Source organism: Amaranthus tricolor, chromosome 2 (assembly GCF_026212465.1).
Source record: "Amaranthus tricolor cultivar Red isolate AtriRed21 chromosome 2, ASM2621246v1, whole genome shotgun sequence".
Classification (NCBI taxonomy): domain Eukaryota; kingdom Viridiplantae; phylum Streptophyta; class Magnoliopsida; order Caryophyllales; family Amaranthaceae; genus Amaranthus; species Amaranthus tricolor.
Window position 1 is genome coordinate 38,059,087 of NC_080048.1, and position 15,599 is coordinate 38,074,685.

General features: G+C 32.1%; 1 protein-coding gene across 2 annotated transcripts; it reads left to right on the forward strand.

Annotated features, from left to right (window-relative positions):
* Positions 1-8,241: 8,241 nt before the first annotated feature.
* LOC130806520 (mannan endo-1,4-beta-mannosidase 2-like) lies at positions 8,242-12,998 on the forward strand. Of its 2 annotated transcripts, XM_057671644.1 has the most exons (6): positions 8,242-8,371; positions 8,966-9,417; positions 10,349-10,546; positions 11,239-11,361; positions 11,481-11,689; positions 12,184-12,998. In XM_057671644.1, exons 2-6 carry the CDS (start codon positions 9,019-9,021, stop codon positions 12,587-12,589), a joined length of 1,335 nt encoding a protein of 444 aa, XP_057527627.1. In that variant the 5' UTR covers positions 8,242-8,371; positions 8,966-9,018; the 3' UTR covers positions 12,590-12,998. The 2 variants fall into 2 exon arrangements, with proteins under 2 accessions (XP_057527627.1, XP_057527626.1); XM_057671643.1 differs by having other exon boundaries at positions 8,244-9,417.
* Positions 12,999-15,599: the final 2,601 nt, after the last annotated feature.

Consider the following 15,599-nt stretch of genomic DNA (forward strand, 5'->3'; position numbering starts at 1 on the left):
CCTAAGCCCTAAAAGTCGACTTTCCCCTTTCAAAAACCATTCTTAGACTACCTTCAATCCCTCAATTTTTACATTCCTCTTCCAATTTAGCTCTTCTAATTTAGTCTGGGATAATCTAGCACAAAGGTAAACTTTTATGTGTTTTTTTGAGTTTTTATTTCGTTTTTTAGGGTTTTAATGAAGTTTGCTTATATACTCAAATGTAGGTCACTAGTTCTAAAATCAACACTCTTCTAAGTCATCCACAACTGATCAAGGTAATGTTTAATTGTTTTGATAGCTTTATTTTGTTGTTTTTGAAGTATTGTTGTTAATGAGCAATAGAATTTTATGTATATTATATGTTATTAGAAAATTTGATGTTCTTATTAGAAATATTATTTATGAACTTATTAATTGATTTATTACTTGAATTTTATCTACATTATATATTATTAGAAATTTTGATGTTGTTATTTATTAATTGAATTAGTTACATTATATGTTAGAAATACTATTTATTGTTTATTATTATTTTAATACTATACATGACTTTATTACTTTATATATCAAAAAGATTATAATCAAATGAATATAATGTACTTGTATTGGCATGAAGTTGATAATGATGTTGATTTTGTTTGTATTCATTTACAAATGGCATCATTTCGTGTGACTATAGTATGTTTTTGGAATGATTTTATTCGAGAAAGTAGTTGCAATGTTCATTATGTTGGGGATAAATATAGGTTGTTTGCATGCAACTCGAACATGGATTTGAATGAGTTTAAACGTCTTATATGTTCTAAGATTAGATTGGACTCCACTAGAAGTACCGTTAATATAAGTTTTAAATATGCCATGAGTGGACAATTGCTAGCCTTTCCGGTTGAGGATGATGAGGCTATAGATGCTATGTGGGAGCATTAAAAGTCTACCCAAATTCCCTCTTTGGAGTTATACGTAGAAGAAGTACCCTTAGGGAATGTAGTTGCTTTTAATCCTACTATTATGCCTATGCCTATATCAACACAAGAAACTCAAAATCCTTTTGTTCCTTCCCCATCTTGTACTCCTTCTCAACCCCCTCCGAATCAAGTTCCAATTGATTCAATGGTTAACTTAAGAGAAAGTAATAAGATGGGACCATGGGATGATGGTAATGAGAGCAATGAGCTTGTTGACGATCCTTTTGAAGATGATGTGGATGTGGATGAGGATGCCCTAACAAATGACATGACCCTAGGCAACATTCCTACAATCGTTGCTCCTACACCTTATGCCCTATGTCCACTTCTAGATGAGTACGTGGAGGGAAACTCTTGGAAGACCTAAGCTTGTGATACCACTTACACCGAAAAAGGGGAGTTGGAGAAGGGTATGATGTTTGGTATTAAGAAACTGTTGTTGTAACCTATTAGAGTGTATCATATTCGTATAAATGTGGAGTATAGAACGGAGACTTCAAACCAAACCGTCCTTACCTTGAAGTGTAAACATGGTTGTTCGTGGAGACTTAGGGCTAGACTTGATGCATATTCATCTTCATGGCGTATTGTTACATACAATGGTATGGATGGGTCTTGTGTTTTGGGTAGTGACACTGTCTCGGCTGGACACATTTACTTGACATCTTCTGTTATTAACAATGTGATCAAAACTGTGTTGCCAAAGACCCATCAATTAAGGTATATGTCGTTCGGAAGATGTTTAAAGATCGTTTTGGTATAGAAGTGAATTATAAGCGAGCGTGGTGTGCTAAGCAACAAGCCTTGTTGTCGATATGGAACTTGGGAAGGTTCTTACTCTCTCCTTCCACGCTTTTTAAAAGCTTTGCTACATTCTAATCCGGGCCTTGTAGTTGAGTGGTTTTTAAAAGCTCGCCGAATATACAAACACACAGGGACCGGTGTAAATACCGGGATCAGTTAGACCTGCTGCGACCCAAACAGGTAAAGATTTCACCACTCATTAACATTACTGCAAGTTAATTAACACATCATTTACATTTTCATAACATATATCATAGTTTTTGTGGGACTCGTACCCTGCTGAAGCCTACGCAGCTGTGCCCGGGCACTCGGGAATTCAGTCAGGCGCATTGAGGGCTTCTGTGCCACTCATATGCTTCGACATTGTCGAAGTACATCTACCAGATTGCATACTGAGCCAATATGGGTTGGTACAAAGCATTCCACCACCTTGCGACACTGAACCCGAGTTGCACTTTATTTCGCGCAAGAATTAGGGTACGGCGAATTGGACGGAGATTAACGGGCGCCACATCGCTCGTTGGGATCAGAGACAGGAGCTACTAGCCCAAGGTGCGCCAATCAATGTTGTTGGCGCACCTACTACACCTGACTAAATGTCGTGGTTCCTCTCCATCAGTCGCCGATGGATGACACCACGTGGCATCATTGCAGTGACACAATATGCTCCTGCTGCGGCTACGATGACCCAATTTGTAAGTCTTCATTTGCATTTAAATGATTAAGTTGTCAATTACATAATATAATATTACATTAACTAACTATTAATTGCAGGCACAAGGTGTGGCAGCCGTGATCCGGCCTAGCCACGAGGAGCCAGTACGGGAGATTACGCAAGGCATGCTCCTCGGTATGCAGTTCCAGCACTTCATGCCATCACAGTACCAGTCCCTTCTTCTACCAGAGCAACACACGAACACCTTTTACTACCGTAGGAGGCGTAGGAGACCAACTCAATTGGATAGGGAAGATAAGGGTGATGAACGTTAGGTTTTGATACTATTTATATATATGTTTAATTAGTTGTATATGTTATATATATATATATATATATATATATATATATATATATATATATATATATATATATATATATATATATATATATATATATATATATATATATATATATATATATATATATATATATATATATATATATATATATATATGTTTATTTAGTTTATTATAATCTCCAAGCTTTGACAAAACTACCTTAACTTAGGATGATAAATTTGTGAATATGAATGAATGAATTGAGTTATATGGTTTTAGTATTTATAGAAGATTGGTTTAACAACTAGTTTGACAATATAACGACTAGTTTGAACAAGTCAAAAAATAGTTAAACAGGTTGTTCCCACTTACTAAGTTGACCATATTTGACCAGGTTTTCCTCTGTTCGCACTTAGTAAGTGCGAATAGCTTGGTTAACTTTTTTTTGACTAGTTTGCCTCTGTTCGCTGTTACCGAACCTGACATTTAAAAATAAGTTGATTTTACTCTTATTCTATGCTTTTTTTAATTAGTCTTATCCATATCAAATTTGCTCAAGCCTATTGCGCGATATCTGGTTAACAATTAACAAGGGAATAATTCTCATGTTCAAGTTTTGATATTGTAAGAACATTAAACTTTAATCAAAATGATCATAATTTTTAGTATACTTTTAATTTTCTATTTTATCTTGTTGTATGTTAAATTTGAAAATGTGAAATTAATAAGCAAAATTAACAAATTAAAATGAGCTTCGGGTAAACTTAATTTCAAAAATAAGCGTCTTTAAATTAGGTTAATTAACGGTTACTAACAGTAAACAAAAAAATTTGTAAAAAAAATCAAAATTATTTATTCGAAGTTATATATTTAATAGATGAATCATGAAGTTGTTACATTTATCAATTGTGGTATTGCTCGCTCGAGTAATTAATGTATTCATCCGAGCATTGTGTCCATGAAGATTGTTATATTATAGCTCAATTGAGCAACTCATGTACTTATTGAAGCACTATTTTTTTCAAAAATTATTTAAAAGTTGTTATTAAAGATCATATCAGGAGAGAGCCTATTTTCCATAAATTTAGGGCAAAAGTTTACATTAATAATGTTAGTGAATGAACACCGATAATTAGAGCCGACGCTATATCAGGGGTTACCGGAAATTCAACCCTCAGGTCTAAACACACATGTAGACCAACTATTATTATGTTCATCTTAGCACAAGTGTTTCATATTATACAAATTTTTGTGAGAGACGGTCTATTTAAGAGACCATTTCTAATTAGACCGGTCCATTATATATTTTTAAAATACTGTAAGTAGACATTTACGACATTAAAAGTAGTCAATAAGGATATGATAAGTAAGCATTAAGGATAATATAAGTGGGCTTTAAAAATACATATTATAAATACGTCTCTAAAAAAAACGGAATCGCAAGAGATTAGCTGTTGATATTAATAATATATAATGAGAAACCTCATACTATAGCAAATGCCCAATTTTGCTTGTTAGAGAGCTATTTGTAGTTTATATGTGTTTGATCCCACATGATTTCCCAACTTTAATTTTCTTCTATCAACTAACACTCTTTTATTTGTTAAAAATTAAAAGGGATACTTGCGCTAAGATAGTGGTTGTATATTTTTAATTTGGGTCCTACTACTAATTTATAATACGTATAATATAAAAGTTGATTAATTATTACAAAATCAAGTAAAAATTTGATGGTCAAAATACAAGCTTGTAATAATATTTACAATTTTATATCTTGTAATAATTTTTAAACTCATAATTTTACCGACTTTTTGTCTATAATACTGTCTATAGCTATAATTTTCTTGCATTTTCACAACTTTCTATCGTTTTTTGTTAATGTACAAATCATTTGATTATAATTGGTCATGGTTTCGATAATTAATCCAGTGTTCTGCACAAAATCAGGGTTCGAAGGAGAGGTAGCGAATAAATCATAAAGTATCCCTCTCAAAAAAGAGAGCAAGAGAAATGTGCGCGATCAAAAAGAACCCCCAAGTACTGAGAGAGTCCTGCAGAGAGATGAATAGCACCAAGATAACATAGAAGACATCACATGCGAAACACAAAATAAGCTGGATTAGGATTGGGTGGTTGAAAAAAAAAAGAAATATATAAGAAAAAATACATAGGGCAGACAAAGGTAAGTAAAATGGGACTATCAAAAGTCTAGGACGCGAATTCGAAGCCTTCCATTGTAGCACCACGGTCCATCGGATCGCTGGTGACTACTCATGAAGAGTGTAGACCGGCCCCACAGACTAACGTAAGTTTTTTCAGCGCACTTTGGCCTCACTCGTGCGCGCCCGGAAAACTTCTCAGGAGGTCTCATCCTAAGATTGCTCCCAACCAAACACGCTTAACTGTGGAGTTCTTAGCAAACAGGCTCACATAAAAAGAAGATGCATCTTATTGGTATAAATAGTCTATCGATCCTTTCTAAAGTTAAATCTCATTAGATCCTCCATTAGATCCTCAAAGAGGGGCAAAACACTCAAGTCCATGTTTAATTGAGCCCAATTATAATTATTTTGTATTATTTAGCCCCTGAATTTATTATTTCTTGTTTCCTTCATGCTTTAGATTTGGAGGGTGATTGGTGAATATGATATAAGTTGGTGAATGCAAATTAGATCTAGGAAAGTCTATGAGATACTCTTGTCAAAATAACCATGTGCAAAGTTGTTATACCTTGGATCGGTCAAATTTCTTTTATTGTTTGAAGTGATAATGACAGTATGAAAATAAAACTCTTCGACATCCCAACTCCCTTTTATTCTTATTTATTCTTAACATTTTTTTCCAAAAATGAATATTGCATGAAAAAAAATTTCATTATAAATCTTTTCATTTTTGAGTAATTTTTTGGACAAAAATAATTTTACTTGTCTAACACATTTTACTAAAAGACACTATATATTTACTTTTTAACATCTAAAATTTACTCCTTCCGTTCTTTTTTTGTTTTTTTCGTTTATTTTTTGCACAGTTTTCAAAACAAATTTTAAACCTCAATAACTTTAAATATAGATAATAAAAAATATAAAAATACATAATTAAAAAATATATATTAAGACAAATCTAACGAGATCTCACATGAATATATTTTATCTTTTAAATATGTCTCAAAAATATTAATCAAATTTTTCTCTCCTTAAGATGTAATATTAAATTGGAAGAATATTAGAGAACGAATGGAGTATTTTTTTTCTTCATATTAGTGGTACATTTTTCCTCAATTATAGCTATTTTCCATTAGTGAGACAGTCACATATGCATACATGCAATTACTCACAGTCGGCCCAATCCATTTCTTATATCCACCATTAAAAAAATTTGAGATTTTTAGTTTTGAAAGAAATATTTTAACGGTTGAAGTATGTATGTGAAAAAAATTAAATTATTTTGAAAATTAAAAAGCTTTTAGGAGTTAGAATTGATATTTTATTTTTCCTACCCACCACATCATAATATTCGATATCATAATATACTTCTTTGAGTTAATGAATAAATACTCGCTTTTTAAAAGTAATATGTATTTTTTGTGATTGTATTTAAAATTGTATTTTTTGTGATTGAGGCAAGATTGGCAATTGGATTATTAATGAATATACTCCATATTTTATATAATTACTCTTTGTTATTTAAAAATATTTTTTTGTGATTGTATATCAACAAAAAATATACTATTTTTGTGAGTGAGACAAGATTGGCTATTGGATTTTGAGTAGCTGGATCAACCAAAGATCTTGTCTTTTTGGGTAACAGCATGTACAATGTTACATCTCTTAAATATTTATCTTTTTTTCTCCATTTCATACATCGATTATCATCTCTTTCATCCATATTATATTTTACTATTTTCATCTTTTTCCTCTTTTAATTTTTTCCAACATTCAAATATTCTTTTATTTTTTCTCTTTCCTATTTTATATATACCCCACCATATAATTTTTTTTTAATTTATTATATGAATTTTATAATATTGATTTGGTGATGTTAATATGAGAAAATAAGCTCTAATATAAGATAATTATACTAAATATATCTAGTGTGAGAAAATGGCAAAATTTAATGTGAATGTAAAATATGTAAATTTGGGTTCCTTTTTTGAGAAAAAAAAATCTAAACTATTGATAATGTTTTTTTTTTTGCCAATTCTTTTATATTATCATATAAGTAGTTTTTCTAGGTAAAACATACACCAAAAATAAAAGGTAATAAATACATGACACATGTCAATATATGATTGGATAAAAAAAGAAAAATTAAAATAAATTAAAATAAAATCATAGTCGTGTCAATGTGTTTTGGGAAACAAAAAAATTATCTAAAATCACTCCTCTTTGCAGAGAGAATACATTGTTATCTTTTTTTTAAAGGACTTGAGCACACTAGGAGGAAGATTTTAAGAGGTTATAAGAGGACATAAAAGAACAAAAAAATAGGCAATTAAACATGCTTTAAGGCATAATATAATCCTAACAATAATGTTGAAGTCTTAAATCTTAAAATATTAAGGTGATCATATAAATAATTTCTTTTAGCTTAGGTTAATAATCATATGATATGATTAAATTTTACTAAGCAAACTATCACAAATCACCTCTCATCTTATTCTTTTATTCGGACTGAGACCGATGAGAAGCAACAAACACTTGGTATAATTTTTTCAACCCGTCTTATATGAGTCCGTTTCATCGTGAAACGAGTTTATACAAAAGAACTATTAGTAAAAAAACATTAAAAAAATTATACAGGAAATATTTTTTTTTAAATAGTTTAGGCTGATCTAATTAAAGTCATCCCAGTTAAACAATTTTTTGTTGAGGCATCAAATAAGGTATTTCCTCATGTCTAAAATACTTGCAACATTTGCTTTATCACGCAGTCCAATACACTAATTCAATCCTAAATCTCTATTTACTTATAATAAAAAATTATTAAAATTTGATATTAATAATATAAGACGAATCAAATAAGATTTCACTTAATTATGTTTTAACTTATAAATTAAAAATTAATCATAAATTAAAAGTGGTGAATAAATAGTGTAATACTTCCTCCGTTCCATAATACTTGCTACATTTTCTATTTTTGGCAATTTCATATTACTTGCTACATTTCCTTTTTTAGTAATAAAACAATAATTTAAAGTTCTACCTACTCTTATTTTTATCCTACTCTATACTCTATACTCTATAATAAAAACTATATTATACTCTATAAAGTAACCTAACAACCTATTTTTCCTTTTTCTTTTTCAATTAACAATAATAAAATACTATACTCTATAAAGTAAACAATCAGCTACAGTGTAAGTCAATCACTTTTCTTAATACCCGTGCCCATGTAAATATAGCAACTAAAATGAAACGGAGGAAGTATTTCTTAATGTTGCAAGTTGCAACTTGCAACTAATATGAAACATAACAAGTATTGAATTCAATTAAAAAAATGGAAGGTGAAGACTAAGGATCCAGGTTGAATAACGACGTCCCAACATCCCTCCCCACCTCACTGACATACGTCTCCCCTCATTTCTTGATTTGGTTTTATTGATTGTCGAGTGTTGAAAGAGTTAGGTATAGTCTCTTCCTGATTTGGTCTGTTGTTAATTCAATCTAATCTCCATTTTAATCTAATTGATTTGTCTTACCTTAAATCCAAATACTTTTACTTACTACATTTCATTTTCTCATGATTCTTCATTAAAACCTAGCTGATTTCAGTACTTCAATGCTTACTTGTCTCAATCACTTCTAATCTACATTTAGGATCCTTTATCTGTAAATTTATTGCATTTGTTTTCTTGTTTTCCTTTTACATTTCTTGGGTTTTCATCATTTTCCCAGCTAAACTTCTCTTTTTCTGGTGTGGGTGTTTAATTTGGAAGTTTGTAGGGTGTTTTTGTCGCAAAAATTTATCCGGGTATTTCTGATTTCAGCCGTTGTACTCATTTTGGGATCTGGGTTTTGGCAGAAATTAGTTTTGGATTTTGAATTTTGGGATCTGGGTTTTGAGAGAAATTGGTTTTGGATTTTGATTTGTTGGGTGTTTCCATTGCAATAATTGATGTGGGTATTACTAATTTGAGCTGTAGAATTCATTTTGAGATCTGGGTTTTGATAAAAATTGGTTTTTGATTCTGATTTGGGGGTTTCTTGTAATTTTTTTAGGGTTGAGTGTGAAAAGAGTAAAGAATCTCATACATCTGATTGCCAGATTTTGCATGCCCAACAAGCCTAAAGCAAATAATTCTACTAGAAAGATGTTTGCAACAAATGGATGGTTTTACCCAATTGTTGGTATGGCAACATTAGTTGCATTCACTTACATGTCATTTGGTGGTGATTTTAGATTTAGTGTTGCAAAGGAACCAACTTTTAGCTTTGTAGAGAGGGTTGGGAATCAATTTATGTTGGACGGAAAACCCTTTTATATAAATGGTTGGAATTCTTATTGGTTAATGGATCATGCTGTTGATGGGTTTAGTAGACCAAGAGTGAAAGCAATGCTTCAAGCTGGATCTAAAATGGGGCTCACTGTGTGTAGAACATGGGCTTTCAATGATGGTACTTATCATGCTCTTCAGGTTTCCCCTGGTGTTTTTGATGAACAAGTATTTCAGGTATATTGCCAGATTGTTGTTCATTGTGTTATTTATAAGCTTGATCTGATCTTCTGTTTGAGAAATTGTTTGTTTAAAGTTTCCTATGATAATAAAAATTTTGTATAACTTTATTCATAGATCATAGATGTGCTGGTCAATCATTACTGTTTCACCATTAGGGCCTTTTTCTTAATTATAATGGTGGGTTATGAATCATTTCAGCATTCTTTTCTCTGAACTTTAAATATATGGGTTTGGCATAATTATGAGGATTGGATATTCTAATTCTATGTTGGAAATTTCTACTGAAATGAGTATATTGTTAGATTGTTGCTTGTAGTGTTTTCTATGTTACTTGGACTTGGGTACTATTGTCGGATACGTGTACGTGTCCAAGAGGGAAGTGTCGGATACGTCTAAATGCTCAATTTTATGCTTAAAATTAAGTGTATAAGTATACCGATGTTTGAGGCTCTGAGCATCAAGGATCGGACACGGGTACATGAAGCAAAATAAAGAGTCCGAGTAACATAGAATGTTATTAATGAGCTTAATCTGATATTCTGTTTGAGAATTTGTCTTGTGTAGCTAGTTAGATTAAATAAAACTTCTGCTTGGTTGATCTCGAATCGTAAAGTTTCCTATGATGATAAGTTTTTTGTATAACTTTATTTATTGATCATAGATGTGCTGCTGGTTAATCATTACTAATGGGTGTTTTAAATCATTAAGCATTGTCTTTCATACCTTTGAAAATATGAGCTTGACATAATTATGATTGGCTATTCTATTTTGAAATTTTCCCCTGACCCCAGAAAGGATAAGGAAATTGAACATATAATAGGGAATCATTGTGTTTACTTTTCTGTTACTGTGGCGTACTATTGAACTATAATTATTGTTGCTTAATAATTTTGATACGACACTTCGGATCTAATGTGTGCTGCAGTCTTTGGATTATGTGATTGCCGAAGCGAGAAGAAATGGTGTTAGACTAATCTTAAGTTTAGTCAATAATTTGCAAGCTTATGGTGGAAAAACCCAGTATGTAAAATGGGCATGGCAAGAAGGCATTGGAATAAGCGCTTCCAATGATTCATTCTTTTACGATCCATCTATCCAAACCTATTTCAAGAACTACGTCAAGGTACTTTCTCTCGTTCATTGGCTATTAGCCATAACCTGATGCATTTACTCTACGGTTCTTGGTTACTTATGAAATTAGGCACACTTTAGTTTAATTGGAAAGTAAAGTATAGCCATTGAGACTACATACAATGTTTTCATAGAAGGTGGGCCTCGTTTTCCATACTGATGCAATTAAGTTGGGAAGCTCTCCATGTTTTTTCTGTATAGACCTTTATTCTGGTGAATGAAAAATCTTATTTGTCAGAAAAAATTGCTAATTCTCCTTATCGGAAAAAATGTTAATTCTGAGACATGTCAGATGCAAGATGAGATCTTAGACGAAACTTGTGACTGACTGTTGGCATATATTTTTTACAAATGCATCAAAAGCGGACGTGTAGACATGAATCATGATGTAGCCATTTGGATGCATTGCATTATGTAAATGAGTTTGTCTTGGCTGAAGGGGACTCTTGGAGATATCTTCCGTTTGTTTGGAAATTGCATATCTTCAATGTGGTTCATGGTATCGGGCTAATACTGTATAATTAAGCTATTGCTGTTTTGGTGGCTTGTTTTGAGTAGGAAATTTTCTCTCATTTAGATTAAAGTTTTGTCATTGTTGTTGTGTCGTTGTACTATATCTTTTTGCTGTTATTGACTATATATGATTAAAATGGTAATATTTTTCATTTTTGAATATTTTTCTAGACAATGCTCACTAGGAAGAACACTATTACTGGAATCGAATACCGGGATGACCCTGTAATCTTTGCTTGGGAATTGATAAATGAACCACGTTGCATGACAGACCCCTCAGGTGATACCCTTCAAGTAAGTTCCTAAACCACCCTGAGACGACGTTTTGGTCTCATACGATGATTTATTTTTGTGACTATAATATTTTTTCAAATAGATTGTTATACACGTGCGACTACGACTACTAATTGCAGGATTGGATCAAGGAAATGTCGGAGTTTGTGAAAGCCATCGACGAGAAACATCTAGTTACAGTTGGCCTTGAGGGATTTTATGGTCTGAAGAATGCAAAATCAGCTTTAAACCCTTCTGAATGGGAAGCTACTATAGGGACCGATTTTATTCGCAACAATGATATACCAACAATTGATTTCGCTTCTGTTCACATGTACCCTGATCAGTGGTGAGTATTTTGTCCTGCCCTTTTCCTCCAGAAGTGATTTTTTTTTGTATATGTGAAATTTTTTCGAGTATTTCATTGAGGTACTTCCAAGATTACCCGAGTACATCCGACTAGTCTTATATAGTTGCAGATGATGTTTGTTGCCAACGGTCAATCAGAAATAACCTCTTTGTTATCACTAACAAGGGTAAGTTTGGGTACATCCGACCCCCCAAACCCAGTCTTGGTGGGGGCCACTTAATAAGATCAGGGTGGGCTAAAAGACCAGACTATAGTTGTTCGAGTGGCTAATATACATAAAAGTTCCTTATAGCTATTATCATAAGAGGGAAAGTAGGGAGGTGGCCGACACTAGCACGTTGTTCGAGTGGCTAAAATTCATAAAAGTTCCTTATAGCTATTATCTTAAAAGGGAAAATAAGGGTGGGGCATAGTTGCATCGGGCTTTAGTTTAACTGCTCTTCTGCGTTGCTGATCGTTTTATGCTTTGCTAGGCTGACCGTGGATAATCTTGAAGATAAACTGAAATTTGTCAAGAAATGGGTGTCATCTCACATCGAAGATGGCGACAAACAGCTTAAAAAACCAGTAATGTTGACTGAATTCGGGCTGTCAAGTGACAACAAAGACTTCGATCCTTCACACCGAGATAGACTCATCAAACTCGTTTATGATATCTTTTACAAGTCAGCCAAAAAGAATGGGTCGGGCGCTGGTTCGTTCATTTGGCAATTCTTTGTAGAAGGAATGAACGATTTTCATGATGATTTCGGTTTAATTCCATGGAAACGGAAGTCCACTTACGACCTTATAACAGGACAATCATGCAGGTTGGCTTTGTTGCATCAACGTTCAAACTTGCAAGGAAACCTTAAAAACTTGTGTCTACGCAGCCGGTGATATCCGGGTCATTCATGATATACGAACGTGAAAATCGTGCTAAAAGTATGTTCTAGTTTAATAATATGTTAAGCTACGCAGATGAAGATCATTAGACGGACAACGATGGATCGTGCCACCATACCCGCATTTAGGATCAGAGACTACAATTGGATTCACATTATGTACTCGTGTCGTCGTTAGTGTGATTAATCTCTTGACCGATGTTGTTCATGGCCGATTCGCAAAAGTTTGATGGTTAGTTTATAAGTATAGGAATATAGGGCAATATGGAGGCATGAAATCACCATATATATTGTGAATAGTTAAGAATCTCCTATTGCCTAGTAAGTTTTGAAATGGATTATAATTTTGTTTGTTGTTTTTGAGACAATATTACAGTACAATTTATCTCAGATTTCAATCAAAACTATGAGCGAATTATACTGGGCATGCTCATGATTACTCTCTTCGTTTTCAAATATTCTTTCCATTTACTTTTTGCATAGTTAACAAAGTAAATTTTGAGTCTTAATATTTCTAAATACGCATAATAAAATATTACAAAAAATATATAATAAAAAAGTGTACATTAAAATGAATCTAACGAGATCCTATATGGATATATTTTATGATCTTTATATGTTTTTAAAATCTTAATCCAATTTCTCTCTTCAAAATAGAATATTATAAACGAGAAGAATATTAAGAAACGAAAGAAGTATTATATTACTATTTATTTTTCTATGATTATTGTCATACAAATATTTTATAAAAAAATACTTATCTGTTCTATTAAAATTGTAATATTAAGTCTGTGTAAAAAGCTTTAAATGTAAATATTGCAATTCTACAAAACGGAAGAGTAATTGGATTTGTTGTGGAAATTGGGTGGATGTGATTGGTATGATTGCTTAGACATTTGAAAGTGTGATTGTAAACTCGACCTTGTTGAAAGAAATGTGGGCCCAGCTGTGCCTGTGATTGACATTCAGCTTTTGGCTCTTTCACATAACAACTCACTTTGACAAGATTTTGCCTATTTTGATGTCTACTTGACTCGACTACTTCCATGTTTAATTTTAATTTTTAAAAATTGATTTTAATTTAAATTAGTTTAAGTTTCTTTATTTTTATTTCTCAAATTATAAGATAGTCTCATGGTGAGATATTTTTATTTGTTGAAAAATAAAATGTGAAAATTATAAACCAAAACAAATCAATATCATATTTTTAGAATTATATTTATTCCCCTGTATTTTTAATTAGAATTACTAAAATACTTAATTATTCTTAATGCTTCTCTAGTTACATTTTGAAACATTTTTAACAACCCAATTATTCATACGAGGATCACATGTGAACGGTCAAATTTTATTATACTCTGAACAAGTTGCAACCCTTTGTGTTTCAGTAATCGTAACTCGTAAATTAGTGTGATCACGCTATAGAGGCAAAGCTATGATTAAGTGGATGAATGAGTGTTGAAAATATTTCTATCTGCATCACAAAAATGAATTTAGGAGAGTTCGAGTTAGTTTGTGAGATGAATACTATATATACCACATTTTTCTTATTTTTGAGAGGGCTGTAGTCGACCTTTGCCTTAAAATGGTTCCGCCCCTGACCTGTTTTCGCAAAAGGCTCTCTTCCAATTTCCAAACAGTTTCTTTACCCATCAATATTTGTGAGGGCTTAGACTAATGTAATGAATGACATATCTTGCAGCATTTTGAGGATCTGGTTGTTGGGCATTTTCGTGCTCGCGAGTTAGATATCGTGATGGCATGTTTGGCATATAGTGAAGGTGCGGAGGTGGGGTGTAATGTGAAGGAATGGTTTGAAGAGGGCGAGAATGCACCCAGACCTGGCTCGGAAGAATTCAAAAAAACGGTGCACAAGAGAATGAAATCTATTATCAAATGTCTTGCCAATAATGGTTCTAGCGACATTGGAGTGCAAGGAGTTTCACAACCGATTACAGACGCAACTCTGTAAGATATTATATTGAGAATTTAGCATAAATCAGAATGCAACTATACGATACAATGTGTATATATATCATGTGATTTAGGGATGCTCAATCGTCCAGAAAAGGGTCGGTTTAGGCTGGGTTTAAGCACCATATATGGCCTTGATTGGATAGCGCCCTTACAGTGCTGTTTTCACCCTAGGCAAGGTCGGGATTTGCATAGGGCTCAAAGCTAAAAAGGGACCAATTAAAACTTAATACTAATTCTTAAATGAGATGGTCTCACGGTTAGACCATTTTTATTGGGTTGGTTCAATACACACTCTTTGTCTTAAAGTCATAACATATAACATTAATGTGATCACTTACAATTTTAAAATAATTATTTTTTATAGTATTAGGGTAATTACTTATAACCTTAAAACGATCACTTAAGATCTTAAAGTAATCAATTAAAGAAATGAGTTAATTATATGGGCCCATCTCATGGTAAGACGATCTCATACAAGATGAGCTGAAAGCTTAATGCCTACTTAGTACTTATTGTATTTTTAATGTCTACTTAAATTATTTTTTATATCTACTTACCATATTGTTAATGCTTACTTAGTGCATTTTTTTGTATGGATTCGTTTTACGATGAGACAATGTCATACAATACTAGCTGAAAATAAAATGGTAAAAAAAAAATGACTAAAAAGTAAAGATGAAATTTTTTTTGAAAAGAAGGCTTTAGTAATTAGTATTATTAATTATTACTATGTTTTTTGGGTTTGGTAAAATCATTTGAGGAATGTAGGTTCAAAAACATTAATATAAAGTTTTGGAAACAAAGTTTCTGAAATGAGATTCGGCGTGAAGTTTTCGGTTTGTGGTAACTATTGTTGGTTTTACTATAATATAACAAAAAAAGTTTCGCATATTTTTTTTTTATTTTGCAATGTTTATTAAGCTATGATAAATCAACTCAATTGTCTTGTGATGAACCAATACAATGAGTCTAATTTTAAATTATAAATGATCGTTTTAAAATTATAAGTGTATTAGATAGATTTTCGT

Bases quoted from the DNA above. Each gene is read 5' to 3' on its own strand.
- LOC130806520 (XM_057671644.1), top strand. From the start codon at position 9,019: ATGCCCAACAAGCCTAAAGCAAATAATTCTACTAGAAAGATGTTTGCA. The intron at 10,547-11,238 runs GTACTTTCTCTC...ATATTTTTCTAG, and splicing joins ATTTCAAGAACTACGTCAAG to ACAATGCTCACTAGGAAGAA. The intron at 11,362-11,480 runs GTAAGTTCCTAA...TACTAATTGCAG, and splicing joins CCTCAGGTGATACCCTTCAA to GATTGGATCAAGGAAATGTC.